The 22,162-nt window shown below is 47.7% G+C and overlaps 1 protein-coding gene across 1 annotated transcript in view; it reads right to left on the minus strand.

Moving 5' to 3' along the window:
• Window positions 1-22,162, minus strand: part of LOC137425973 (short transient receptor potential channel 4-like) — a 121,717-nt gene that overhangs the window by 96,387 nt on the left and 3,168 nt on the right. Inside the window, exons 3-4 of the mRNA XM_078775327.1 lie at window positions 20,406-20,408; window positions 5,504-5,989 (exon numbers count right to left, since the gene is read on the minus strand). Of these exons, the coding sequence (XP_078631453.1) occupies window positions 5,504-5,989; window positions 20,406-20,408 (489 nt within the window). The remainder of the gene's footprint in view (window positions 1-5,503; window positions 5,990-20,405; window positions 20,409-22,162) is intronic.

A 22,162-nucleotide genomic window follows, 5' to 3' on the forward strand; every position in this document is an offset into this window, starting at 1 on the left:
TCCTGAAGACCCAAAATACCCTGAAGATCCCAAATACCCTGAATACCCAAAAGCCCCCGAGGATACAAAAGACGCAGAGGACCCAAAAGACCCCAATGACCCAGAATATTCCCAAGGACTCTGAATGCCCAAAACTACCCCGAAGACCTAAAAGACCCCAAAGAGCCAAAACACCCAAAAGACCGAAAATACCCTGAAGAGCCAATGGGCCTGAAAATACCGAGAAGACCCAAAAGACCCCGAAGACCCAAAATACCCTGAAGATCCAAAAGACCCTGAAGACTGTTAAAGACTCAAAATACCACAAAGACCCAAAATATCCCAAAGACCCTTAAAGACCATTAAACACCCAAAAGTCCTCAAAGACCCAAAATACCCCAAATTCTATTAAAAGCCCGTTAAACACCCAAAAGACCCCAAATACCTCGAAGCCCCAAAATACCCCAAAGACCATTAAATACCCCGAAGACCGAAAATTCCCCAAAGACCATAAAGACCCCAAATACCCAAAAGACCCAAAGACCCTTAAAGACCCAAAAGATCACAAAGATCCTGAAGACCCAAAAGACCCTAAAGACTGTTAAAGACCCCAAAAATACCATGAAGACCCAAAATACCCAAAGACCTTTAAATACTCTGAAGACCGAAAAGTCCATGAAGACTGAAAATACCCAAAATACCCCAAAAACCCTTTAAATACCCCAAAGACTGAAAAGACCCTGAAGACTGAAAAGATCCCAGTTACTGAAAGGACCAAAAAGACCCATAAGACCAAAAAGACCCCAAAGACCCAAAAGACTCCAAGACCCAAAATATCCCAAAGACCCTTAAAGACCCCAAAGACCAAAAATACCCCAAAGACCCTTAAAGACAAGAAAGGCCCCAAAGACCCAAACAATCCAAAAGACTGAAAAGATTCCGAAGGCCCTTAAAGTCCCTGAGGACCCAGTGAACCCCAAAGAACCAAATTACTCCAAAGACCCAAAATACCCTAAAGACCCTTAAATACCCCCCAACTATCCAGATTGAGGACCCAAAATACTCAAATGACTCAAAAGACCCAGAGGACCCAAAAGACTCAAATGACCCAAAAGACGCTGATGAACCAGAAGAGCCAAAAGATGCTGAAGACTCAAAATAACCGAAGGACCCAAATGACCCAGAAGACACAAAATACCTAAGGACACAAAACACCACAAGGACATAAAAGACCCCAAGGATTCCGAAGACCCAAAAGAAGAGTAATTATGCCTCTTACATTGGAATTATAGATGGTAGTTTGCAAACTGAGCCTCAAGGTCGGTGTACAGAAATGGTATATTTTTCATCACAATAAATACAAGGCACAGGGAGGTGAAATTTGCTGCACATGATGTGCAATGCGAGCAGCGTAAAACGAGTGTTCATTTACGTCTAGGGCATGTCTAATAAATAGAGATGATATAAGCACCGCTGACACTAGGACCAGACTTCAGACTTTGGCAAGCTCACGTGGCTGTACCGTCAAAAACTGTTGCAACCCATCATTTTTGACAGGCTTTATACTAGTCTACCATATAAAACACAATGGCAGTTGATGTGTTTGTACTGATCTCTGTCCCCCTCATAAGGATGATTTTAGTCGGGTTTTAAAGACCAACCTTTTAACACGAATTTGTGTTCACTGCGGTCTATTTTTAGGATAAAACAAACTCGAAAATCATTTTCCATAAAAGGGTAATTATGTCTCTTCTATTGGAATTGTAGATGGTGGCTTGCAAACCGAGCCTCAAGGGTGGTTTACAGAAGTGTTTTTTTTTTTTTTAATACCAATAAACACAAAGCACATGGGGGTGAAATTCGCTGCATGTGATGTGCAATGCGCTAGAGTGAAACGCGTGTTTTTTTACGTCCATAGGATGTCTAATAAATAAAGAAGGTATCAGCACACCTGACACAAGGCTGAGGCTTCAGACTTTGGCATGCTCACAAGGCTGCGCCGTCGAATAAACTGTTCCAGCCAGTCATTTTTGACAGGCTTTTTACTCGTATAAAAATTTTTTTCCCGGAAACCCATAATGGTTGGCATCACTGGGCTCAGGCCCCATGCAATAATCTGCCTCTGGACCTACATGCTGATCCTTGCTGTCCATCAGTTCTTAAAATGATCTTACCCCAGATAATGATGCATGGGGATCATCACCTCACCTAGGCTTCCACTTTTCACCCCTCAGCCCAAATTGGGCTAAGGGGTATTGTCGTCACGGGCGTCGTCCGGGCGTCCGGGCGGGCGTCTGGGCGTCCGTCAACTTTTGGTTTTCGTCAATTTCAAGGAGAACGGCTTATCCGATTAAATCCATTTTTGCAGTAGGTGTTGGGGTTGAGTAGAGGAAGGTTCCTTTCGAAAATGGGCGCGCTGCGATTTTCAATATGGCTGCCACAGCAGCCACCCGGGCGTCCGTCAACTTTTGGTTTCTGTCAATTTTGAGCAGAACGGCTTGTCCGATTAAATCAATTTTTGCACTATGGGTTGGGGTTGAGTAGCGGAACATTCCTTTCGAAAATGGGTGCGCTGCGATTTTTAATACGGCCGCCACGGCAGCCATCTTGAAATTGGTTTCCATCAATTTCAAGGAAAGAATGGCTTGTCCGATTAAATCCATGTTTGCAGTGTGTGTTGGGGTTGAGTAGAGGAAGGTTCCTTTCGAAAATGGGCACGCTGCGATTTTCAATATGGCTGTCACGGCAGCCATCTTGAAATTGGTTTCCACCATGCATGGGCTGAGGGGTTACGCCCGCTTTGCGGTGCTATTTATTAAAATATGTTTCACTATGGACCCAACTCTTTCCTATTCCTAAAATTTTAATTTGCAAATTTTTTCTCTAGTGCACAATTGACTCAGAGGACGACTAAAACTTTAATTCAGGCTCTTATAACATCATGCTTGGGTTACCAGACTGACTGCAATTCAATGTTAATCGGCTTGTTTTCTTCTCTAAAGCCCTTACAACTCCTGATAGTTCGAACATGAGGATGATGACGTTTGGTGATCAAACATTCTCCAGATATACTCCTCAAATGTAAAACTTGCTGCTTTTAAAAACTACACCGCCTTGTACCCATTTTGGTTTTTAAATCTCCCTTAAAATACTTATTTTTGCAATTGACTTTTCTTATTTTTTATTCTAACTCTTTTTTACTTTGTAAAATGCTTTGAGATTATATTTCCAAATAAAACGTGCTATACAATAAATTGATTGATATTTCCTCATCTGTGTTAATGACTCACTGTGTGTGTCTCATTTTCCTCCATTGAGTCTTTAAAGATTGCTCTGCCTTATTGTCACCCCATTCTTTCTCCTGCACCGAGCACTGCTCTCTTCGACTCTCGCCACCTCCCATCCATATCTTGTTCCACTTTGATTCTCTGTCAGTCTATAAAATTGCTGCGCTCTGTCGTTTATGTCCTCCATGTTCCTATATTTCTATCGGCAAATAAGTCATAGAAAAGGCATGAGAAAATATAAATGAACATAAATAATTTTCACGATTTCCTGCTCTGAGCACAGACTAAGGTAAATAAGCAGGTTGAAAAAGGAACCTCTTCAAATGAAGTGGTGCCAAGCCATTATTCATTTGGCAATTGAGGTCTCGGATTACGTATTCATCTTATTATGCTCAGATAATGGTGTTGGCTTAGCGGTTAGGGTGCCGGTTTGGGATCTTAGGATCCTGAGTTCGAATCCTGGTCGATCGCTGAATTAACGCCAGGAGGGTTGACACAGCCTGTCATCCTTCCAAGGTCGGCAAATTGAGTACCAGCTTGCTGGGATGAATGATCCTGGTGTGTACCCCGATTTAGAATAGGTACACCGTATCCCTGTGCATCGTAAGAGGTGACTAAGGGTTGGCGTCAGGAAGGGCATCGGGCCATAAAAAAAACATTGCCTCAAACAGGGAACCATGATTGTCATGGGGCCTGCAAGGCTAACCCCCCTGCTCTCACGGGGAAAAATGGCCTTAAAACGATCATTCATTCATTCATTCATCATTATGCTCAGACTTCGATATTTATGACATTCCTATTCTATTAACTATTTTATTATAGATCAGACTCCAAAGTTGGACATAATACAAGTTCTGATTTTGCAAGTTTCATCTCTTCCTGATCACTTCTTTAAAATCCTTACCAATAATGATCAAAATCACAAGATTATAACTGCACAGTACATTCAGTAAAGGGATAAATACTGAACGTATTATAAACATCATGATTATTAATCATGCAAGTAATTGTGATAGCATTTTGATCTGAGTAAATGACTATTTAATGCAAATATGACTAAACCAACAATATCCCAAAGAGAATACAGATATTTTGTTAAGCCGGCTGTCTCACGTGCACTAATGTCGTCATTAAAATTAAAATGCTCTTTGCATGTGTGGCACTTGGAATTAATAGATTGGCGGAATTATGTGTGTATGAAGAGTGTAAGGTTGATAATCTGGTCTAAATAAAAAGTTACAATTTTACTTTATGTGAGAAGGTTTGCTGTGTTAGAAAAAGGCTACAATTCAACTGGAGATTTATAGAGCCCAAAACAATATAAATATAAAATTAGAGATCAGATAAAAGTGCAACAAGTACAGATACATTCAAAGTACACCGCCCCCATGCCAAATAAATAAATAACATCCTCCAGTGTGGCATTGTCTGGGCACCTTCGGCGTGAAATTAAGTAAGTCTTTAATCGAAAAATTCAAATAATTATTGATTAATTGATTCATCAATAAATAATTAATCGATTAATTGATTAATCAATAAATCAAAAATATCATTTACATCACTTGGTTGTCTAAATCTCAGCTTCCGAGCTCAAAAGGTGCCTGAGATATTTCCCAGACGAAAAATAAAATAAATAAGTGATTAATAACGATAATAAATAAATAATAATGGTAAAATAATTAACTTATTGATCAATTGGCTAATAGAATACCTAAACCACAACCGTTTAATCCAAATCTGTAACTTTAAAAAAATTGATTAACTAAATGATCACTTAATCAATGGATCAAAAATACCCTATACAGCCAAATCACTTGGTCATTGTCGTGTCCAAATATCAGCTTCCTAACTCAAAAGGTGCCTGAGATATTGCCCAGATGAGAAAGGAAATAAATACGTACTTAATTAATCGATAATAATTAAGTAATTCATCAATTAATTGATTAATCAAAGAACAAAAAATACAGTTTTTGCCAAAGCACTTGCTCACTATCATGCCAAAATTTCTGTTTCTTAGCTCAAAGGATGGCTGAGATATCATCCTGACAAACAAACAAGCAAGAAAACAAACAAGAAACCGGAGTGAAAACTGAGTACTCCCTTTCAGTGCACGTCATTGCCGGGCTCCCTTCGGTGCCCGGCGATGACATCATGCAGCGCCTGGAAATGGAATAGGAAAGGAGCAGTGTACAATAAATGGAGGCGTTTCAATCTACTATGTGTGAGAGTTCTCCAACCTCCTTCTGGTGGTACTTGATGGCAAGCTTCAGTCGTGCAAGGTGCAGTGCTTCAGGGGGCTCCTGTACCGCAGTGCTGTCATCTGAGAAATTTAAAATGATCTCCAGCTCCTGGGAACTCTGTGTTTGGTCTAGCAGTTCCTTGGCAAAACGTTTGCACTGCTGCGACAACTCTTCGTACTCTGACTTGAACTCGTTCTCCACGCAGCTCAAGTCCCAGAGTTCGCAACTGAGGGTGAACGCAGTTAGGAAGGGGTCTTCACTTGCAAGAGCGATCAAGCACGGACTGGCGAGTGCACGGTACACGCTGAGCCGAGAGCGCGACAGCATCAGCCCGTCCTGCTCGGAGCCTCGCACGCATTGAGTACAACCGCACCGCACTGCGTGAGGGCGAGGGACGCTTGCGCCTCGTTCCACCAGCAATTTTATCAGCTCATAGTTGTTGGTGTGCGCAGCCAAGATTATTGGTGTTGCATCTGGGGCACACTGGACAGAAGTAGGATGTGGGGAAGAACATCAGATACTGGTGTTAGAAGTATGTTAGAAGAAGAGTACAAAGTGACATAAACAGAAAATTAGAGGTTAGGATGCCATGAATTGGCTTATCATGGTCGTGCAATATCCTGATCCCATCACCTATTCAACCTATTCCATGTCATTAACCTCACCGATCAATTTACTGACAACGTTTACTATATACGGTACACAGTATTCTACTTATTGAATTTTAATTAAGGATTGATCCTTTAATAAGTAGATCAAGAAGTATATATATGGTGACTGTCCATGAATTAATGCACCACCCACCACTTGCTGTAAGAGTCCTGCCTATAATAAAGCACACCTGCCAGGTGGCTTTCCCTATTTTGTCATCCCATCATACAGTTTACAGGATTTTGCATTGTAGCCAAGAAATGGAATATTCCAGTTAAAATGGAACTTTCAGCTTTAGTTCCAGTCTATGCAGCTGTGCAGCTTACACTGCTTTTATGCTCCAGCTTCTCCTGATTGCCCCGGCTCCCCTCCAACCCCTACTACTTAATTATGCCGAATTACTGTGAATGACAAATGAACTAATAGCTTATTAATAATCATATGGGAGCAGGCGCTGGAGCAGCATGTCGCCACGTCCACTTTCCGCCTTTACTCCAGGGGCCTTCCCTCATACAGATGCCTGGCCCATCCCCATCCCCATCTCCAATAGCGACAAATCATTATCATCACTGTCAATATCAGATGAGTGAGCATTCAGAAAGCTCAGACCATGACTGGCTTGGTGAATGTCGCTTTAATTGCAATTCGTTGGGTGAATGAAATAATGAATGGATCATTTGACAGGGCCAAGTGAAGAGCTTCAGGACAATAAGAAAATCAATTTTACAGCGAGGAGAAAAAAGAAGAAGTCAATTTGGAAACAATTGTGCTGTGTTAGAATTGTAGGGCAGCGACTCTCTGTGAGTAGACATCTGTGTCTGGTTAACGGGTGCTATTAAATAGATCATAAAAAGATTTCGAGAAGCTCCCATAACAAATATGGAGGATAACGTGACATGGTGAGGACATTTTAGACATAAGGATGTACAGAAGCATAAGATGTCAGAAATGAAAGAGGAGGAATATTAATGAACTAGTATAAAAGCCCGACAAATATGACGGGTTGGAACGGTTTATTCGACGGTGCAGCCTCGTGAGCGTGCCAAATTCTGAAGCCTCGGCCTAGTGTCAGGGTAGGCTTATAACTTCTTTATTTATTAGACATCCTACGGACGTAAATGAACACACTTTTTACTCTGCGTGCATTGCACATTCCATGCAGCGCATTACACCTACTTGCGCCTTGTATTTATTCTGTACACCACCCTTGAATTACACACAAAAAAACGCTTCTGTACACCGCCCTTGAGGCTCGGTTTGCAAGCCACCATCTACAATTCCAATAGAAGAGACATAATTACTCTTTTATGGAAAATGTTTTTTGAGTTTGTTTTATCCTCAAACATTATAGAGCGTTTAAATGAATGGCCTTTAAAACGTGACTCAAATCGGCCTTATGAAGGGGGACAGATATCAGTACAAACACACAAACTGATCAACACGTGAAAGAAAACATTTTATTCTGAAGAAGTCTATTTCAGCACAATAGAAAATTTGATTGGGGCCCACCATTGCGTTTTTGCAGGGCATCTAGATTTGATGTATGAAAAGTGCCATTGTTGACATCACCCATTTCCCCTCACGTCGCCAAAAAATGTATGCAGATGTGACGAATGTCTTAGCGGGTGAGGGTGTCTTAGCGTCGCTAAAATGTCTTAGCGGGCAAGGGTGTTAATGAATTATTTCCTAATTGGTGTTGAACAGTTGTCTCGTAATTACCCCAATTAGTGCTGTCAGGTCCCTCGTCTACAGTTCCTCATCATTCTTTCCACCCCTCTGTACTTTCATCTGTTCCATGTCCTTTATTTTCCTCTAATTTACCATTTAAAATAATTCATTGTACCTCTTGTCATGGTGCACAATCCCTGGGGTTTTGGAAATGGAGCCTCGTCACAATGCTTTGGGAGACGGCTCCTGATTGGACCCGAGGGATCACATGCCGGGGCCGACGGAGCACTTGGCTCCAATGGGGAGTCGTGGCATTGTCACTTGCCAGAGTCCATAAATTGCCTTTTCGAGAGTGGCGAGCGAGGAGAAAGTCATGCATCATTCAATGAATCTCACAGTGCTCTTGGGAACTTTCAACACTAGAAATTGTTTCATAGCCTTCCCCAGATCGATGCCTCCTCACAATTATATATTGGAGTTCTACGGACAGTTCCTTTGGGGTTTCCCATTTCTCTTGCACAGCTTGTGCTCTGGTAAGCTTGTTCCAATCTATTACACCTACACTACATGCCCAAAAGTATGCGGACACCCCTTCTAATTAGTGGAATCGGATATTTCAGCCACACCCATTGCTGACAGGTATATATAATCAAGCACACAGCCATGCAATCTCCATAGACAAACGATGGCAGTAGAATGGGCCGTACTGAAGAGCTTAGAGACATTCAACGTGGCACCGTCATAGGATGCCACCTTTCCAACAAGTCAGTTCGTCAAATTTTTGCCCTGCTAGAGCTGCCCCGGTCAACTGTAATAAATGTGGTTATTGTGAAGTGGAAACGTCTAGGAGCAACAACACCTCAGCCACAAAGTGGTAAATAAAGGAGTACGAAGTGGTAGCCTGAGTTCCAAACTGCCTCTGGAAGCAGCGTCAGCACAACAACTGTTCGTCGGAAACTTCATGAAATGGGTTTCCATGGCCGAGCAGCCGCACACAAGCCTAAGATCACCATGAGCAATGCCAAGTGTTGGCCTGAGTGGTGTAAAGCTCGCCACCATTGGACTCTGGAGAAGTGGAAACGCATTCTCTGGAGTGATGAATCACGCTTCACCATCTGGCATTCCGACGGATGAATCTGGGTTTGGTGGATGCCAGGAGAGTGCTACCTACCCAAATGCATAGTGCCAACTGTAAAGTTTGGTGTAGGGGGAATAATGGTCTGGGGCTGTTGTTCATGGTTCGGGCTAGGCCCCTTCGTTCCAGTGAAGGGAAATCTTGATGCTACAGCATACAATGACATTCTAGACGATTGTGTGCTTCCAACTTTGTGGCAACAGTTTGGGGAAAGCTCTTTCCTGTTTCAGCATGACAATGCGCTCGTGCACAAAGCGAAGTCCATACAGAAATGGTTTGTCGAGATCGGTGTGGAAGAACTTGACTGACCTGCACAGAGCCCTGACCTCAACCCCATCGAACACCTTTGGGATGAATTTGAACGCCGACTGCGAGCCAGGCCTAATCGCCCAACATCAGTGCCCGACCTTACTAATGCTCTTGTGGCTGAATGGAAGCAAATCCCTGAAGCAATGTTCCAACATCTAGTGGAAAGCCTTCACAGAAGAGTGGAGGCTGTTATAGCAGCAAGGGGAGGACCAACTACATACTAATGCCCATGGTTTTGGAATAAGATAAGATGTGTGATGTTCGGGTGTCCACATACATTTGGTCATGTAGTGTATCTCTCTCTTTCCTTCAAAAACTACCCAACCAAAATCCCATTGTTTTACTCTTGTAAGCAAAACTCCAACTCTTGATAAAAGCCTTGCTCACACTGTGTTGTGGTCCATTGTCCCGAGATGCTCAAAACTTTCTCCAACACACACCGAACAACTATTGGGATGCCTCTTTGTGGCGGATGTACTCCCCAACGCAATCCAGGGGCCAAATCTTCCCCATTCATTCCTGCTTCCCGGATTTGTCAGGGCAGCACGGTCACGATCAGTGCCGATCGGTCCCCATGGACTGGCCCTTTCCCTCTTGTCTCTCTCTCTTCTCTCTTTGTTTATTTCTCTCTCTCTCTCTCTCTCTCTCTCTCTCACTCTCTCTCTCACTCCCTCTCACTCTCTCTCCCTCTCTCTAGCTTTCTTGTTGTCCTGACTATGTGAAGGCGGGGCTACACCATTCTGGATGTGGGGGATCTCTGTGTCGCTGCTGCGAAATCGATCAGCTGTCTCCGTGCTGCGGGCTTATTTGAGAGAACTGTCCGGGGCTATACGACACCACCATCACCAACACACACAGATAATTACCCCAGAAAAGGTGTAAATATGCCCCCTCCCAAGTAGGCTTATCTACAAACTGGCTTAAATGGCAATACCTACTGGATGAAATCTACAAATTCCTTCCTTGCCCTACACTTTCTTACTTTTTTTTCCATTCCTTTCCCTCTCTGCTTAATTTACTTAATTTCACTTTATCTATCGTACCTCTCCTCATTTTACTCTTCTCTTTCCTGCTCTCCTTTTCTTTTTCTCTCTCTTCTTCCCTTTTCCTCATCTCTCCTCTTCCCTTTTTCTCCCCATTTTCTCTGTTCTTTTTATCTTTTCCATTCAGTGTATCTATTTTAACTTTTATTATTTTAGTACTTTTTAAAGTTGCTTTGGTTTATTTATTTAACAAATTTATCTCACTTTTTGTTTGTTTCCCTATTGTCCTTTTACCAGCCCCTTGACTTTTAACCCCTGAACCCTGATGGTTCCTGTAAAAACGAGTCATTCTCTACCCAATATGCTTCCTGAACCCTGAACCCGCTCTGACACTTTGGAGGAACTGCAGTTGATAATTATGCAGAGCAATGGCATTGGTAGGTAGCAGAGGGACAGACAAGAAACTACGATATAATGTGCTAGGTGGCAGGGGTTCTTAACCTTTTTGCCTGTCAAGACCCCCAACGGATTGCCCACGATGTCCCCATATGCCCTTCGCCAGACTGTTGACTGACCAAGGTGCACCGAAGGTGCGCATAGCTAGGGGGGACTGGGGACATGTCCCCCTAGAATATTTTTTATTTCTAGGTGCTCTGTGGTGCATTCTGAGGGGTGTTTTTACTTTAATTGCCTATTTTTTTGGATGAAAATTGGTAACTTATTACACAGAAAATGGGCCAAGTTCGGGGATCCGCGCCTGATAGTCCCATTAGGTTCCAGTGTGACTTTAAAATATCTCAATAGCTTAATTTTACATATGGATAATTAGGAACAGAACGGGAAAGAAAATCATTTGGATTTTATCCCTATTTATTTCTTTGCTTGTTAACAAAGAAACAAACTAAACTAAACTAATCTAAAACATGCAAGTTTTATGCAAGCCGTTTTACTAATCTAGTGAGATTGTTGCTGCTGTTCTCGTGCAATCAGAATATGGAATCGGGGCTTAGTTCGTGACAACGCCACTCGCATATCATCGGACACATCAAGTCGCTTTCTCCACTTTTATTTCAGGTTCAATAATGCAGAGAAACCTGTTTCACAGAGATACGTAGTTGTGAAGGGAACCAACGCATTCATTGCCCTCTTTGCCAAGCTAGGGTAAGCTGCTATCTGCTCACATCAAAACTGCTTAAAATCCAGCCCAGCCTTTCCGAAATCAGCTTTATATATTTATTATATATTTAAAGTTGATATTTCATTGAATTTATTACAATTTATTATTATAATTTATTACGAGTCCCATACCCCCAGATTTTGGTCCCCATACCCCAGGTTAAGAAACCCTGTGCTAGGGGTTGACGGCTGACATTAAGTGAGCAGTCACCCACAAGACAATCACCTTAAAGTGCACTAGGTGAAGGACACAGCACCAATAGAGGAGTCGCACCCCAAATATGTGAGCAGTATTCCATAATGGGGAAAGTTTGAGGATTATAAAGTGTCAATATTTGGAAAAAAAAATAAGTAATTTGTTGGCTAAGAAAATTAACCTCTGGGAAGTCTCTCGGAAGTTCTGGGAAGTCTTTTAGACAATGGTTATACTATGGGGCTTTTGGGAGAGATCAGAAGAAATTTCTATTGCAAAAAATGCTAATGGCGGAAGTGGGAAGTACTGTGTGAGGGATGCACTGAGATATGGTTTTGATTAGCCCGTCCTTTGCTTAGGCCTTAGAGGGAGACGGGGTTTTGCAATCTCTCCTGTGTGTGCACTGTGTCTGTGTGTTTGTCTGTCTGCCCAAGGTTAAATCAAAGGTCAAGGTTAAATAAAATCATCAATTTTCATTCGATTGACCTGAAATTTTAAGATTTTGCATATTGGATCACTGAATTGGTTCACCAATCAAAAGCTAGAAGCCGATTGTTTTGTTTTTTTAGATCAAAAGGTCAAAGGTCAAGGTTGCATAAAATCATACATTTTCATCCAATTGACTTGAAATTTGAACAAAATTTGTATATTGTATCATTGAATTGGTCAACCAAAATCAGAACAATCGATTTTGCCGTTTTGACATGTCAATGGTTTCCATGACAACAGGCTTGTTCGGTTTGCATGCAGCACCAGATGCGCAGCCACTGGTTTATTAACGCTTCTATTAAAGCGCGGCGTTACGCGCGCTGCTTGTGAGCAAGGAGGAAGCGGACAAGCGGTAACATATAAACGTCTTTATTGTAAGACTACACTGTAACACTAAACTCCTCTGGGCTGGTCGCCCGGGGTATATCATGAGGCCACGCCTACCCCTCGGGCGTGGCCACCGCCCACTCGGTGCGTGGAATGATGTCACCACGCCAGTGGGCTTTTGTGTCCGCCACACGCGCCCCCCCAGAATTCCCGCGCACCTGGAGGGCCAGTTTGCGGGGCAGACGAATGACCCGGCCGAAGCGCCCCCTGGCGATCGGCGGCGTCCGGGGTGCAGGGATACCAGGTGGGATGCCCCTGGCTGCCCCTGGGATGGGTGCAGGACCGGGGGGCGCCGTGGCGGCGGGGCTGGGCGGTGCCGGGGGTCCGCCCACAGGAGGGCGGCCCCGACGTGGGGGTCGGGCCACTGGCGGTGGATGGTCCACATCGAGGTGGGCCGGCTTGAGGCGGTCTACCGAAACGCGGTCAGGAGTACCGCCGATGTCCAGGGTGAAGTGCTTCGCCCCGGTCTCCAGCACGCGGAAAGGCCCGTCGTACGGGGGCCGCAGTGGTGTCCGATGGGCATCGTGGTGGACGAAGACGTACTCCGCCGTGCGAAGCTCCGGGGCGATGTGCGTCGGTGGGTGCCCGTGGCATGCCGTTGGCACCGGGGCGAACCTCTGGGCGGTCTCTTGCAGAGCGGAGCGCTGCTGTGCCGCGGACCATGGTGCCGTGGAGTCGGGGAGGAACTCGCCCGGCACCCGCAGCGGTTGCCCGAAGACCAACTCCGCCGCGGATGCACGCAGGTCCTCCTTGGGCGCCGTCCGGAGGCCCAGCAGGACCCAGGGGAGCCTGTCGACCCAGCCGCCGTCGCGGAGGGTGGCCCGGAGCGCGGCCTTCAATGAGCGGTGAAATCGCTCACACAGGCCGTTAGCCTGGGGGTGGTAGGCCGTGGTTCGGTGCAGCCGGACCCCGAGCCCCTGCGCAACCGCCCCCCAGAGCTCCGAGGTGAACTGGGGGCCGCGGTCGGATGAGATGTCTGAGGGGGCGCCGAACCGGGCGACCCAGGTGGCGATGAAAGCCTGCGCGACATCGGCCGCCGTTGTCGACGCCAAGGGCACGGCCTCCGGCCACCGGGTGGTGCGGTCCACCATGGTGAGGACGTAGGTGAAACCCCGCGAGGGGGGCAGAGGTCCCACCAGGTCCACGTGGACGTGGTCAAACCGGCGTTCCGGCACCGTGAACGGGGCCAACGGGGCCTGGGTGTGCCGGTGCACCTTGGCGCGCTGGCACGCGAGGCACGTCCTGGCCCAGCCGCGGACGGCCTTCCGGAGGCCATGCCAGACGAACTTGTCGGCGATCAGCCTTTGGGAGGCCCTCGCGCCCGGGTGGGACAGGCCGTGGATGGCGTCAAACACCTGGTGCTGCCAGCCCGCGGGCACAATGGGGCGAGGACGCCCGAGGGAGACGTCGCACAAGAGAGCCGCGCCCGCGCCGTCGAACGGCACCTCGGTGACGCGGAGGCCCGTGACGGCGGTCCGCAAGGCCTGGACGTCGGGGTCAGCGGCCTGGTCCGCTGCCATCCGGGCATAGTCGATGCCGAGGTGGACTGCGTGGGCGACGGCCCGGGAAAGGCAATCCGCCACCGGGTTGTCCTTCCCCGCGACGTGCTGGATGTCCGTCGTGTACTCGGACACGGCCGAGAGGTGACGCTGCTGCCGGGCCGACCACGGCTCGGTGACCTTGCCCATCGCGAAGATCAGCGGCTTGTGGTCGACGAAGGCAGTGAACGCCCGGCCCTCGAGCAGATGGCGGAAGTGCCTGGCCGCCAAGTGAAGTCCGAGCAACTCGCGGTCGAAGGTACTGTAACGGCGTTCGGGCGGGCGAAGCTGCCAGCTAAAGAACGCCAGCGGTTGCCAAGCTCCACGCACCCATTGCTCGTGCACCGCGCCCACCGCGTAGTCCGAGGCATCGGTGGTGAGGGCGATCGGTGCATCGGGCGCCGGGTGCGCGAGCATGGTGGCGTTAGCCAAGGCGAGCTTCGCGCCCGTGAACGCCGTGTCCATCTGCTCGGTCCAGGTAACGTCGCCTTTGCCCGGCTTACCTCGGAGAGCTTCGTGCAGGGGGCGCAGGAGCTGGGCGATACGGGGCAGGAACCGATGGTAAAAGTTCACCATGCCCAGGAACTCCTGCATCCCTCTGATCGTGCGGGGGCGCGGAAACCCCTTCACCGCCTCCACCTTGGCCGGCAGGGGGACGGCGCCGTGCCTGGTGACACGGTGCCCCAGAAAATCGATTGTGGCGGCGCTGAACCGGCACTTTGCGGGGTTCACAATCAGGCCATGCTGGCCCAGGCGTTCGAAGAGCGTGCGGAGGTGGCGTAGGTGCTCTTCGCGGGACGCGCTGGCGACGAGGATATCGTCCAGGTAGACGTAGACAAAATCCAAGTCGCGCAGGACGCTGTCCATCAGTCGCTGGAACGCCTGAGCCGCATTCTTCAGACCGAAGGGCATGCGCAGGAACTCGAAGAGTCCGAATGGCGTGATGACCGCCGTCTTCGGGACGTCCTCCGGCCTGACGGGGACCTGATGGTAGCCGCGTATGAGGTCCACCTTCGAGAAGAAGGACCTGCCCGCCAAACGGGCGGAAAAGTCCTGAATGTGGGGGACGGGGTAGCGGTCGGGAGTCGTGGCGTCATTGAGACGGCGATAGTCCCCGCACGGTCGCCATCCCCCGCCGGTAGGCTGGGCCAAATCAGGGGTGATTTTCAATTTTTCATACTACAAGGTTGTAATTTACCTAAAAGTTGTGGCTGGGTAACAGCAACAAAACCATGAAATTGTTTTTCAAAAATATTGACGTCTTACGGTAAAACAGCCCGTTACCATAGCAACCGTTACAGGCGACTCAAAAAATTCTTAAAATCGATGATTTCTCAGGCTGTGTGTGACCCCCAGAGTTGATTCTGGTACCAAAAGATTCAGAATTGAAAGCCAAGGATGATTGGATAGCTTAACAATGTCTGTGACACAATTCAATACAACTTTTATCCCAAAAACTCATTTTTATCTCAAATTTAAGGCATTTGTTTGGAAAAAAAATGAAAATTTTGCTTTTTAATCATACGATAATAATTAATCAGAGCTATAGTCAAATTAAATGTACTTTAAATTAACTTTTGTCATTGATTAAGCTTTTTTGTCTCAAATTTAAGGTCTGACATTGAACATTGATAACAAAATAAAAAACCTAGTCCCAATTGTAATCAATGGAGGCCAAAGACTTCTTAGTCACAACCTCAGTGGATGTTGCCAGTCCATGCAGCTTCTCCCTGACGCCCTTCACAACCCTGTATAGAGCCTGGAGCTGCGCCTCAGATTTGGGGGCCTTGTTAGTGTTCAAATCTGTGGCGAGTCCAAGTGTCCGCTCTGCTGCGTCATTGACAACTGGGAGTTTGGCCACAACTTCCTTGCCATGACGATAGCTGTCTGAGGTGGGCCACTGTGCAACGGGGAGCTTGACAAAACTGGAGTCAATACCCAAGAGTTCAAACATGCTCCAAGAGTCGTAACCAACAAAGTCTTTGAGGGCTTTACTCCCCAATTGCTGTGAGGCTGGCATCTCCTGTATCATGTTATGTGCAGTCCCATAGTACCTGAGCATGGCCCTTCTCATAGTCTGCTTGTCAGATGACGTTCTGTCCGAGAAGAGTGCCAAAGAGACCAATCTCTCTGAGAGGTACCACAAATGGTTTTGTAGCTTCTCTCGGGCCACAGTCACAAAGGACAGAAATTTGGCAGGCCACTTTGTTGGATTCTTTGCGATACTGGCCTCAGCCTTGAGGAGGTTCTTCATCAGGTACATGTCGTTAGATGGTGCATCTGCAGCACTGGTACATGTCAACCACGCTTTAGTGTAGAAGACTGACATGAATGCAGCGAGACTGGTTATGTCTTCCAGCTCTTCGGGTGTGTAGATATCTCCCAGCTGCCAACGGAAGAGTGCCACCTTTATAGTGTATAAAGTCTTGCTCATCCAACGGGCGTGGTGGAATGCCCCAGGAGCTTTGATAGTGATGGTCCTCATACCATCAGGGACAGTCCCTCCAAGAAACAGCAGTGTGAGGTGTGCCAGCTCCAGGTAGTCATGTCGAAGAGTCTCCTTTGTGCTATTGTCCATCCACGTCTGAAGGAAGGTGATGGTGGCATGTACATGGCCAGCCAGCTCTCTCTGTTGAGCAGACACCTCGACCAATGTGTAGTTGCCCTGGTCCAATTCACTCCAAGTGTTGAGCAGTCGCTTGAACAGCTGTTCATTAGGTCCTGTGGTGGGGCCATACACTATTGAGCAAGACGCCCCTCCAACAAATTCGTGGATGTGGTGCCGACACGCCAGTTGCAGAAGACTCCTGCCAAACTCAGTCTCCAGTCTTACTACGACTCCACTCTTGACCCCAGAGTTCACTGCCGTTGTATCGAAGACAAGAGCGCCTATCCTTGATGTGTGCAAGAGCGCCTTGAACGCCCTGATGAATGGTTACAGTAACAACCGAAAGCAGGCATTAAAATTAATGATTGTAAGCTGCTTTTATTAACTTTTTGTTATTGAAATGAAGATGGCCAAATTTAAACAACGTTATAACAGTTATAAAAACTGGACAATACAAGGTTGTAAAAGACAATTTAAAGTAAATTTAATCTGATTAATGGTTATCCTATGATTAAAAAGCAAAAGTTTCAATTTTTTTCCATAAATATGCTTGAAATTTCAGACAAAAATCAGTTTTTTGGATAAAAGTGGTATTGAATTGTGTCACAGACATTGTTAAGCTATCCAGTCATCCTTGGCTTTCAATTCTGCATCTTTTGGTACCAGAATCAACTCTGGGGGTCAAACACAGCTTGAGAAATCGTCAATTTAGGCATTTTTTGAGTCGGCTGTAACTGTTGCTATGGTAACGGGCTGTCTGACCGTAAAACGTCAATATTTTTGAATGTTTTTTTCATGATTTTGTTCCTGATACTCACTCACAACTTTTAGGTAAATTACATTGAATTAGGAAAATCACTTCCGATTTGGCCCAGCCTACCCGCCGGGCTTCGGCACGATGTGCAGCGGCGACGCCCAAGCGCTCTCTGAGCGCCGAACGATGCCGAGTCGCTCCAGGGTAGCGAACTCCGCTTTTGCCACCGCCAGCTTCGTCGGCTCGAGGCGGCGTGCCCGGGCGTAGACCGGTGGCCCGACGGTGGGGATGTGATGGGCCACCCCGTGCTTGACGGCCCCCGCCGAGAAGGTGGGCCGCGTGAGGGCCGGGAAGCCGGCGAGGAGGCGGGTGAATGCGTCCGCTGCCGGAAGCGTACAGACCAACGTGGCCGGAACCGAATCGTTCGGCAAGCCGCTTGGCAAGCCGCTCGTTGAGCTGGGCAACGCACATGCGAGCGAGCTGAACGTCTCGGCCTGGACAAGCCGTCTGCGCTTGACGTCGACCAGGAGCCCATTAGTGCACAGGAAGTCCGCGCCAAGCAGTGCCATGGGCACGTCGGCGGTGACGAACGTCCATCGGAAAACCTGCCCTCCAAACCGCAGAGAGAGGCAGCGTTTTCCGTACGTACGGATGGGCGTCCCGTTCGCGGCAAGCAGCGCGGGGCCCCCACCCGCGGCGTGCTTGTCTGACGTGCCGGCGGGAATGACACTCACCTGTGCTCCCGTGTCGCACAGGTAACGGTGCCCGGAGAAGGTGTCCGTTATGAACAGCAGGCTGCTCGAACGGCCGGCGCTCATCGCCACAATTGAGCGCCGGCCCGGGCGTTTCCCGACCCGTTGAAGGAGCACGGCGGATGACACCGCCGAGCTTCGTGGCCGAACTTGGCGTGGAACCAGCACCAGGTGGTGGAGCTGGAGGAGTGCGGCTGGCTCCGCCAGGCCGGTGGAGTCGACGGGTTTCCCCGCGGTGGCGGTTTTCGCCGCGGCGGTGGGCGGGGCGTGGCGGCGTTCACGAGGTGCGTATCAGCATGCTGCTGAACCACAGCGTGCTGTAGAAGATGATGCTGTGGAACATCAGCGTGCTGTAGAAGATGATGCTGTGGAACATCAGCGTGCTGTAGAAGATGATGCTGTGGAACATCAGCGTGCTGTAGAAGATGATGCTGTGGAACATCAGCGTCGAAGGCCGTGACGGCCACGCCAACGCTCGCCCGCGTGTCCGAAGCGGCGAAGTACTTGTCCGCCTCGGCCGCCAATGCTCGGGGTTCCGTTAGCCCGGTCCCGGCGAACGCGAGGCGAACCTGCGCTGGAAGTTGGCGACGGAAAAGCGCCCGGAATAGCGAACCGGGGGCTTCGTCGCCCAACAGTGACAGCATATGGTCCATTCGGACCGACGGGCGCGTCTCACCGAGCTCGGGGAGATCCAGGAGGCGGTCGGCCCGTGCGTCGTCCGTGAGGCTGAACGTGGCTAGGAGTAGCCGCTTGAGTGCCTCGTACTTGTGGCCGTCCGGTGGGTGGCGAAGGACGGACACAACTCGAGCGGCCGTGCCGGGCCCGAGGGAGGCGACGACGTGGCAGTAGCGCGTGTCATCGCCGGTGAGGTGCCGAAGCTGAAATTGGGCTTCGGCCTGGACGAACCAGACTTCGGCCTGAGCCTCCCAAAATTCCGGAAGTTTGACGAAGGCGGCCATGGCGATGGCGTCGCGTGTGGAAGGATCATTCCGGCAGATCCAACGTCGAGGGTCACCAGTAAAGCGCGGCGTTACGCGCGCTGCTTGTGAGCAAGGAGGAAGCGGACAAGCGGTAACATATAAACGTCTTTATTGTAAGACTACACTGTAACACTAAACTCCTCTGGGCTGGTCGCCCGGGGTATATCATGAGGCCACGCCTACCCCTCGGGCGTGGCCACCGCCCACTCGGTGCGTGGAATGATGTCACCACGCCAGTGGGCTTTTGTGTCCGCCACACTATATAGATTTATTTACGGTGGATGGGGCACTATGCAGCAATCCTCTGGAGGCAAGTTGCAGGAATGTGGTTGCTAGGGAAAAAGCACAATAATATCGAGGAAAACACTCAAGTCCCCGTGAATACAGGGATTTAAACTTGTGCAATGATGGACAAAATTCTGACATCACCAAGTTCTAATTTGTAGAAAACATGCGGTTCAGACAAATGGCGAGATAATTTGGATCAATCTCATACCCTTTCTGGATTAGAGGGGACTACCAGTGTCACCGAAGTAGATTCCTGGGCGAGGGTTTGGAATTGCCTCCCTGGCAGTAATAGTCAGGTACTAATTTGGAGATGGTCCTTAAGTGCAGGTGATACAACGCAGCTCTATAGCGCTCTGGAGTTAATATGGAATATTTTATAAAGTTTTACACAGGTAGGAAATGGAGCTTGCTGTAAGGAAGCTTCCTAGTCAGGTAATGAGAAGAGAAGGAATACCATGTTGAGGTATTTGATAAAGGAGGCCTTTGTGCCAGATTCTATCTTTGAAGATATTGAAGGCAACAACATGACTTTCCAAATTACTCCAGGGCAGAAGATAAAACGTTGATGACATAAGTGAGCATATCCTGGCTTGATGGAATCCATATTGATGGTCACTAAATAAAGTTGGATTATCAAGGAAGGACATGAACTGTTTGGCAACAACAGTTTTGACAACCTCGCTAAGAGTGGAAGTGAAGACAATTGGATGGTAATTCGATGGATTATATCGATTGCCGTTTTTAGGCACAGGGAATGTATTGTGCATGCTTCCAAAGTGTGGGAATGATCCCAGTGGAGTAGCAAGGTTTATACAACCCACTTAAAACAGGAGCTCGTTCAGGGGCACACGTCTTTAGGACAATGGCAGGGATTCCTTGGGACCATTTCCTTTTTTTATGTCTAAGTTAAGAAGACAGAAGGTTGAAGAAGGTTGAAGGTTGTTAAGAAGGTTAAGAAGTTAAGAAGGTTGTCTAAGTTAAGCCAGACTTCCTCATTGTAAAATATTTCAGAGGCATGATTAGAATTGGTTGGATTGAGTCTTCCCAGAGTCTTCAAGACTGCGTGAAATTTTCACCACAGCCCATTTCTCCTCCACTGCGCAATTTTCTTCACAGATTTCTACCTTGCTTGCTGGCAACCGATTTTTCGAATTTACTCGTCTTTATCCACAATGTACCGGTGAGTTACTGTACCTTAGCTTCTGCCACAATCACCCAAAACGGTGAGCTGGCAGGATGGCCTAGAGGTTCGGACACTCGCCTAGAAGCTGTCCAGCCTGGGTTTGAATCCTGACCCAGCTATAAACTGTCATCTTGGTGTTTCATAGGCAGGGAGATTCAACAATGTGTGTGCCATCCCTAGGATGGACGTTAAACTAGGCACCCCATCTGCCAGCATTTGTTGGTCGACATTAGACGTTAAACTGAGCGTCTTGTCTGCCAGCATTTCTTGGTTGACGTTGGACATTAAACCGAGCGTCTTGTCTGCCAGCATTTCTTGGTTGACGTTAGACGTTAAACCGAGCGTCTTGTCTGCCAGCATTTCTTGGTTGACGTTAGACGTTAAACCGGGCACCCCATCTGCCAGCATTTGTTGGTCGACATTAGACGTTAAACCGAGCGTCTTGTCTGCCAGCATTTTTTGGTTGACGTTAGACGTTAAACCGAGCGTCTTGTCTGCCAGCATTTCTTGGTTGACGTTAGACGTTAAACCGGGCACTCCATCTGCCAGCATTTGTTGGTCGACATTAGACGTTAAACCGAGCGTCTTGTCTGCCACTATTGTTGGTTGGCGTTAGACGCTAAATTTGGCGTCCCTTCTGCCAGTTTTGTTGGTCGATGTTAGACTTTAAACCAAGCGTCTTGTCTGCCAGTTTTGTTGGTTGACGTTAGACGTTAAACCAAGCGTCTGGACTGCCAGTTTTGTTGGTTGACGTTAGACGTTAAACCGAGCGTCTTGACTGCCAGTTTTGTTGGTCGATGTTGGACTTTAAACCGAGCGTCTTGACTGCCAGTTTTGTTGGTCGATGTTAGACTTTAAACCAAGCGTCTTGTCTGCCAGTTTTGTTGGTTGACGTTAGACGTTAAACCGAGCGTCTTGACTGCCAGTTTTGTTGGTTGACGTTAGACGTTAAACCGAGCGTCTTGTCTACCAGTTTTGTTGGTTGACGTTAGACGTTAAACCGAGCGTCTTGTCTGCCAGTTTTGTTGGTTGACGTTAGACGTTAAACCGAGCGTCTTGACTGCCAGTTTTGTTGGTTGACGTTCGACGTTAAACCGAGCGTCTGGTCTGCCAGTTTTGTTGGTCGATGTTGGACTTTAAACGGAGCGTCTGGTCTGCCAGTTTTGTTGGTCGATGTTGGGCTTTAAACCGAGCGTCTGGTCTGCCAGTTTTGTTGGTCGATGTTGGACTTTAAACCGAGCGTCTGGTCTGCCAGTTTTGTTGGTCGATGTTGGACTTTAAACCGAGCGTCTTGACTGCCAGTTTTGTTGGTCGATGTTAGACGTTAAACCGAGCGTCTTGACTGCCAGTTTTGTTGGTCGATGTTAGACGTTAAACCGAGCGTCGTGACTGCCAGTTTTGTTGGTCGATGTTAGACGTTAAACCGAGCGTCTTGACTGCCAGTTTTGTTGGTCGATGTTAGACGTTAAACCGAGCGTCTTGACTGCCAGTTTTGTTGGTCGATGTTAGACGTTAAACCGAGCGTCTTGACTGCCAGTTTTGTTGGTCGATGTTGGGCTTTA

Source organism: Myxine glutinosa, chromosome 4 (genome assembly GCF_964187855.1).
Source record: "Myxine glutinosa chromosome 4, kmMyxGlut1.1, whole genome shotgun sequence".
Lineage (NCBI taxonomy): Eukaryota > Metazoa > Chordata > Myxini > Myxiniformes > Myxinidae > Myxine > Myxine glutinosa.